General features: G+C 31.8%; 1 protein-coding gene across 1 annotated transcript in view; it reads right to left on the bottom strand.

Annotated features, from left to right (window-relative positions):
* LOC106472957 (SH3 domain-containing kinase-binding protein 1-like) overlaps positions 1-8,699 on the bottom strand; it is a 48,539-nt gene that overhangs the window by 8,295 nt on the left and 31,545 nt on the right. Inside the window, exons 8-11 of the mRNA XM_022401483.1 lie at positions 7,731-8,015; positions 4,539-4,654; positions 4,001-4,114; positions 1,917-2,007 (exon numbers count right to left, since the gene is read on the bottom strand). Of these exons, the coding sequence (XP_022257191.1) occupies positions 1,917-2,007; positions 4,001-4,114; positions 4,539-4,654; positions 7,731-8,015 (606 nt within the window). The remainder of the gene's footprint in view (positions 1-1,916; positions 2,008-4,000; positions 4,115-4,538; positions 4,655-7,730; positions 8,016-8,699) is intronic.

Here is an 8,699-nt window from a genome sequence, read left to right as displayed (position 1 = left end):
AAATTAGTATGTCGACTTACCCCAGTCAAAGGCAAATGACATGTGTAGCAGAAATGCCACTAGAGAAGACGATACCCCACCCGAACAGCTTCTTGAAGAAGTAAGCGGGTGTGAGTGACTGAATTTTGCTTTGTAAGAGGCGAGCAGTAGCCGGTCGTCGACGTTATGGTGAGTCCAAAAGACTCAGCGAGGGAAGATGATATGCAAAAGAGCATTCCACTTGACAAAAGACATACAGAGCTGAAGAAAGACTGAACAGCAGCACACACAACTAAAAGGCAGAACTCTCATGGATGGCCCAAGGAAAACGATGTGACACTGGGGCAATTAGAATATAAAGACAAGCAGCCATCACACCAAACTTGGTCATCCAAAATCCTGCGGAAAAAATCCACTGATGTAAGAAGTAGGACTCCACGGTGAAGCAAGGTGTCTTCAGATAAATATACAGCTGGGACAGATCTATGATGGGTCTCCAATATCCCATGTTTTAGGAGACAACAAATACACGAGAGTAAAATCCTGGTTCAGTGGGCACCACCCACTCAATAGCTCCTTTGTGTAGGAGGTCTAAAACATATTTGATACGATGACTGTATGAGGCACGATCCCAAGGAGGAGGAAAGGAGATCTGGGAAGTGAAAAGAGGGGGGAGCAGAACTGAAGGCAGAAACCTTCAGATAGAGCCGTAGAACCCACGAAACTGTCATGAAGTGTAGCCAAAAAGACACATCAACTAAACATACTTAGAGAAAGTACTCAATACTAATGAACTAACAAAACTTAGAAATTTGTAGAGTCTACAAAGTACATGAAAATAACAAATCTGCAAAACTATGATATTCGACCAAAAACATAAAACAATAAGTAACACCTAAAGTACAAAACCACTAACGGAACCTATAAGACAAAGGACACGAAAGTAAAACCAACTCTGAAGAACGTGAATACAAAAAGGCACCCAGTTAACAATAAGAAATTTTGACTAAAACCTAATCCCCAATTAGATGTGACTAGCAGTAAAGAAAAAGGAACTTACAAACTAAATAACATAAACAGTGAAAAGAAGTAAAAGTAATGACCCAACACACCCTCAAAATTAGCCAAAGATACAATTACACACGATCGTGCAAAACCAGTACATGTACTGAAGATTAAACAAAACAAAGTAATAATCAATGGTAAAATAATTATAAAAATCTAACTTATCAAATACTGAGAAAGACCTAAATTATCAAGTGCAGAAATAAGGTCCATCCACACGTAAACTCGCTAAACATAAGTATATCTACTGGGAGTGAGGAATACACACTGAAAAACGTACCACAGATCACATGTGACAAAGAACAATACCTAACTCAGCAGATCACAAGAAGATGTGGTAACAGGTGGAAAGTGCCGTAGAAAGAAATTTCCACACTGTAGTTGTATCCTTCCTTACAAAAGATCGTAATGGGAAATGAAGAAATCATCGGCTGCACATAAGACATGAACGCCCCGAGAACCAGGAACTCATGTCAGAACCATTCTCTACTAAGATGGGAATTTCATCATCTGCCATATTAAATCTCAAATTCATATGAACAAATTAGAATTTGGAAAACTGAAATATTTCTAAAAACAATGGAAGTCAAAACTTAAAGTTGAAACTGATATAAGTTTGTGATCAAACACAATCAAAATTTTGTAGTCACATGGAGAACAAGTTAAAACAAATGTCTATACACTAGAATGCCAATCGAGAAAGTGAGGAATGTGCTAGAATAGTAGAGGGAGCTAGCTGCACTAGTATAGGTGGCAGAGTATGATTGGTGAAGGGTAGTCACATAATCAGTGAGTGGAGGTTGTAGTGTTTCGGAAAAAACATTAACAAAATTTGTAAATCAAACTAAAAACAAACTGTGTTTGAAACTTACCTTCATCTTTAGTGGAAACCAGAGAAATTTTTGAGTTGTTAACTTTAGCTGGTAATAGCACAGTCTTTGTTTCTTTGTTAGGAGAAGATTCCTATAATTTAAATGAAGATTTAATTGAATATCATTTAACATTTCACTATATATAACTTTTGCTCATTTGAGAAATATCAAATTCACTGAACTAGAAAGTAACAACTCAATCACTAGAGGGTTTAAAACTATCATATTTAAAATGCAAAAACAGAAAATCACACAAAATCATTTCACACATTTTTCAGCCAAACAATTACACTAAATTCAGGTGTACTATGAAAATGAGTGATGACTGTTTTTAAATGGCAATGTACTGATAATTCTTTTTCAAAGAGTAAATTTATGTTTCACCCAAATATTTTTGGATGAATGTAGAAAAGTAAAAATGACCAAATAGCTTTACATTTACATGAAGTAAAATGATGCAGATTTTTGTATATAAAATCCAAATTTAATTATTATTTAATTTTTTTCAAATATTCATTACAATATCAAACTCATTATATTACTGACAAACTTCATATAAAAAATACTTTAGAGATAAGTGAATAATTTTTACTCCAGTATTAGAAAAAATCATAACTTATTAAAGAAAAACATCACATACGAAAAATCATCCTCGTGTCGAGTTTGGTTCTAAAACTTATAGCTACTTATCCTTGTGTTGAGTTTACAGAAATCACAACCACTCATCCTCATGTTCAGTTTGGTTACAGAACTCATGACTACTCATTCTCATACTAAGTCTGATTGCAAAATTTATTTAATTATCAAAAGAAAATACACATTTCCAAGTGAGCTACAAAAAAATCTAGATTTCTTTACACTTTAGACAAAACAATGAGAATTATAACATTCTGTTCATCTGGTAAAAGTCAGAAGGACCATCCACTAAGCATGACCCTGACACAGATTTTTGTAAAAAATTATTGATAACTGAAAAAAATTCCCCAAAAAATACCAAAATATAGTAGTATATTTAGGGTTTATTTTAGAACCAAGCAATACACATTCTAATAATGCTGGTATTATTTATGCAGGTATTGAAAGTAGTCTCTAGTTACTAATTCTACAGTATTCTTCTGGCATTCAAATAATTAAAAAAAGTTCTGAAATTCCTTAAACATTTCATGATTTATTTACAAAAACAATACATCAAGTTTACTCATTATACCAAGCATTATTCTAACATGAAATGTTATATAAAACCTAATGTATGAAAGATGGAAAATAAATCCTTGTCTTAAAATTTGTAATAAAAATCATATAAACTGCAATTTTCTTTTTTCCACATTTCTCTCAAATTTGTTCATTCTGGATTCAAAATCAGAGGCAGGTAAAAATAACATTTCAGAGGTATCCTTTGTCACCCACAAGTCATTGGACAAGAGGCTATTTGTTCAATACCAGAACTCATCAGTTAAGTTACATGATAAAAGTTCAGTTATGGAACAAAATACCTCTTGGGTAGTGATTTCTGGGAGAAAAACAATAGATGTGAAATGCTTTCTTTTACATGTTTCCAATTTTAAATATAAAATACAAATATTAAGAAGAATGTGAAAAAAATATTGAAGCTTATATTGTTTTTATAACAAATGTTAGGCACATTGTTTTCTAATGCTTTGTCAGCTTTCAGCATTTAAACCAGAAATCCTTGTCTTGTTATATTTATAAGAAAAAAATAAAACACCCATAGTACAAGGATGTGTGTGGAGTTGCAAACAACCCTGAATAGGTTTGTTGATCAAAAAAGGAAAAAAAACTAATATGAAATGGATATTTCCAAGAAATCACTTAATTAAACAACAACAAAAATGGGAATAACTAGTTTTTTTTTAAGTATCAGATTTTTACCTTCAGGAAAAAATGAATCAAATGATGAACAAAAAGATACACAAAGTGAAATGTGTAGAGCGGATAAATGGAAAAAAGTTACAAGGTTACAGAAGGGATCCAAATATTATAGCTATTATGAAAATCAGTTAAAGATTACCAATACTTTAATGAAAAACCTACTTCATAATGTGGTAGAAAATGATAAAGCTTACTTTAACGTCTTTAGCTTCAGCATAACACTGACTAGCACGTTTTGACTGGGATTTGAGGAGTTCACACAACCAAGGTGGCTGTTCTGAACCTAAAAGATCTCCATTTTCTTTTCCCTGTAAAGAAAATATTAATTACAAAAATATGATATTATAGAGAAGCACTATAGAAGAGAACAATCTACTGAATAACTTTTAATACAGTCATGTGATACAAACATCTATACAATTCTAGGGCTGAAAAATATACACAGGTAGGATGAAGATAAGAATCCCAAATGTATTAAAAATAATGTTACTTTCTCTACTAAATAGCCATAGCAGAGTATAAGAAACATGCATTTTTAACTGCAAGCAGTGCACATGACAAAAACTCAGTTCTATGTTACTTTTGATCTTGTTTTAAATCTTTTCTGCCTAACTGTTCAGTCACCAGTTTATAATATTCTAATAGTATCTTACAGTATAAAAATGTATTCTAACTTTAAATAAATCATATATTTCAAGGCAATGACAAAAAATAATTCCTACATGAACTTACCATTTCTCTACCGAGAAACTGGGAAGGAGGTCTACGATTGGGTGCTCTAGCCCTGCTAGCTGTTAGGTGAGTGAGTTTGTCAGGAAAAACCTCTACACTATCAAATGCTGACTTATCTGTCCAAAATAAAGTTCAATCTCCTATGTAACAATTCATACTATAAAATTTCTATAAAAATGAAAGGATATGTATGCTTACATATTATGTATATTACACATAAATTATGTCAATGACACTATTACTTACAACCACACTGCAAGCTGTACAGTAATTGGGTAAGTTTAGGTTTCACCAAGGAATGCTTCAAACCATCAAACACACTGTTTCATCTCATATTAAAGAGGTTTAACTATCATGAATTTTAGTGCTGTAACAAGATTTTATTTTTAGTTTGTTCTACACAGCTTCATCCCTAGGACAATATTAGATTCATTTGAGTGGACCTACCACATCAATACCCCATGCCTAAAATCTTTAATACAAAAAACAATCCATACTGTTTGAAAAACTTTAAAGAGTTTTTTTGTATATACAGTAACTATATAAACATACATAACAATACATAAAATGGCTGTTTTGTTTATTATCTTACCAATAAAATTATATTTTTAATTATCATTACAATAAAACATGAATTTTTACACAGAATTTTCCATACCATCTTTATTTATTTCTTATGAATTTGTTAACACTGGGGCTATTATATAGTTAGTTTTTTTATAGTCTACCCTACCCAGAATAAGAAATTTCTCTGTGATGCAACAAATGACACAAGATTTAATGACTCACACGTGCATTAAAATAAACTTTAAACTTTAAAATCCAAAAAAATCTAAAGCAAGAATGTGTTTTTGCTTGATAAATTTCATTCAAAGCTACTTGAGGGCTTTTGTGTTAGTTGTCCCTAATTTTGAAGTAATAGATTAAAGGAAAGACAGCTAACCATCAACATCACTCATAGTCAACTCTTGGGCTACCATAATCAACTTATGGGGTTTACCAATACATTTATAACACATCCATGACCTCAAAGTACAGAGTATGATTTTATTTTTTCTGGAGGTAACAGGGTACAAACCATAGAACCTCAGACCCAAGCTCAGCACACTATCCAATGACCCATGCTCAGTGGTAGAACATGTTAAAACTTTTCAACCCCAAAACATCTATCTAAAACAATAAAAACTCTATGTATACAATTTAGTGGATATGTTCTTAACCCTCAAATAACATCTTGTTTAATACCATTCACTACTGAGTAATTATGTTTATCCCTGTTACATTATTCTGTGTAAAGATATGACCAAGACAAGTGGGTGAAATCACTCGTTTTCTGTCGAAAATGTACAAGGGACCAATTACAATACTGATGATATCTTTGTTTACATTTTTTTGTGTGACATTTTTATTATTAAAAAACTCTATAACAAACAATGTCATGGCCTCACAGTTGCTAAATAACTAGATAATCACCTCCTTAAACCCAAAATACTGAAGTAAACAGAAAGAACTTAATAACTCAAAAAAGTCTCTTTAAGCTACATTGCCATATGGGCAAATAAGTAACTTACAATAGTGCAGGGGTGAAGGAAGAAATCTATAAAGGGGTGCTACTTTTGGAAGAAAACAGAAGTGACTGGCAAAATTTTATAATTTTCACTAAAAATGGTACACTTTAACAGTATCTAAGACCATATTTACACCTTTTAAATAAGTTGTAATCATCAATGGGTGAAATTTAAGAGATAAAATCTTACCTACCCCACCCCTGTTACACACATGCAGTAGGACATGATACTTGAACACTTTGACAGAAAACAAAATAATATGAGGTTTCAATGTTTTATTTATCAGGATACCTATGTCCATCCTGATCATTATAGCCCCTGTTATAGAACTTATGATTACTGCATGAGGATACAAGTACAAAATAAATTACTTTCATCACAATTTCAAACACATATCAACTAACTGTTCTAGTTACTTTAGTCTAACCTTGTAAATACATGCACGTAAAAACAAAAAAAGACACATTCATGGTGCACACAGGCTAATTGGGGAAAAAATTCCAGGACCAAATTGTCATTTTCACAGACCAAATTTACTGATTTTATCAGAACATGAACACCATCAAATCTAAATAACTAATGTTCAATTAATATTTTACAAAAATTACAGTAATAGCTATGCTAAATATTGTAGAAATACTAGAAGAGTAACAACTGAGATATCAAAAACTTTTATTCAAGCAACAAAAAATAAGACAACAAAATAAGCCTTTGAAATAAATTATAAATGTCTGCATTAATTAATTCTTAATCAATTATAATCCCCTATGTATATACTCCAACTTCAGTTTAATAACGTGATAAAAGCCTTGTGTCTTCTTTCCAAATACAATAGTTTGGCCAAAGCTAAGAATTCCTTTAGCATTTAATCAAAATCAAATAATATTAACTGAACATGTTACTTTAACTTGCCAATAAGGACAACAAGTCAACTTGTACCTTACTGACTACTGAACATACATCATGCCACATCAACAAAGTAAAGATTCACAATCATATTGTTGAACGCATTAACAGTGTTGTACATCTCATGATTTTCCCACACAATTGTACTCCATTATTTTCAAACGTTTTCTCAGTTTACTGCTTATACTTCACCTAAAAAATACTCTCCAAAGAAGTGTAAACGTTATGGGTGAATAAAACTTTTATATTTCAACATGGTGTTCAGCCTGTAAGCTTTCTTTTATGATAAATACATTTAAGCAATATTTAAAATAATAATTGTCCTGAAGAATTTTATTTGTTGACAATGATGCTGTCATGTGCATCAGTCATCACAAAATATAATGATTATATACAAAAATAATGAACTAGTTTTTTAAGAATTTTATTTACTTTAGATCTAAAAGAAAAAAACAAAAAAAGACAAAGTAAAACTAATAACATATATCACACTACAAAAGTCCTGATCATCCTTGAGAAATTGCCAAGTTTTATATATCTTTAGAATCTTTTAAAGACTTTACTAGGACATCCAAATAAAAAATTTTGAATTTCCAAGATTTCCTGTGATATCAAAATGTGTTTACAAAACCCCATGACTTTAGAGGATTTTATTGACCTGAGCAAACCCTGTACACACATATATTTCTAGATACAGAATCTATACACTAAACAATACCTTCTGGTTTCTGTTGTTGGCACCTAACTTTCATGTCATCAGTTAAACGTTCTGTTGTAACTGGTGATACAATAGGTATGGAGCCTGAAGGAGAAGCCACAGATGGTGAAGGAAGCTTACTTGTTCCTGCAGTCGACGTGGTAGAAGCTGATGACATCAGAATGGAAGAAGTTGGTGGTGTCAATAATGTTGAAGGTTTGACTGGAGAGATTGAAGATCTCTGAGGCTTTTTCTTGGTTTGAAGTAATGGTTTCTTACCTGGTAGTGGTGGAGCTGGCTTGTCTTCTGAGAGGAAGAGGAAACAGTAAAGAGAAAATTTTATAGAACTCAAAATTTAATTCAAAGTAAAAAAAGGATTAATGTTTTGTAAGCAGCTGAACATATTTTAAAATACTACAAGTTCTTAACTTTCAAGATAAAATGCTTTTGCTACTTGATTTGACATTGTTTAAGTATATGTAATTCATATATTCAAATAAGTGTTTTAAAAGCCTTTCTTTAATCTTTACAATGGCACTAGTTCATTGCATTTCACTTCTAAGTTTACTAAACCTAACTTGCTGACCAGCACTACTAGAATTTAACTCGTTTGATTGATTATTTGTTTAAGATATTCTCATAAAGCTACATAATGGCTTAGTACACTGCAATAGGCAACAGCTGCCTGTTGTAGAAAAAAATACAAGAGTAGAGGATGACATTTCGAAAGTCTTCCGTCTTCAAGTCAGTGTGTGTTGGTTTGGTTTTTCCTGGCAGTTATTTAGATTTAAAAATAATTATTTCCGAAGGAAATAATTATTAATCTGGGGCGCTCGAGGATTAAGATCATTCAAATCTACCAAACCTGTACAGAGATTCATTGCTGAAAATAACAGATAAAATATACAGTTTTTTTCTAAGAACAAGTCATAGACACCTACTGTAGAAGATTCCTAAGCCCAACAACAACATAGTACATATTTATACTAT

This window comes from Limulus polyphemus, unplaced genomic scaffold (assembly GCF_000517525.1).
Source record: "Limulus polyphemus unplaced genomic scaffold, Limulus_polyphemus-2.1.2 Scaffold5771, whole genome shotgun sequence".
In the NCBI taxonomy this organism is placed as follows: domain Eukaryota; kingdom Metazoa; phylum Arthropoda; class Merostomata; order Xiphosura; family Limulidae; genus Limulus; species Limulus polyphemus.
Note: the sequence above shows the minus strand (reverse complement) of the source record. Positions and strands in the feature narration are given on the sequence as shown.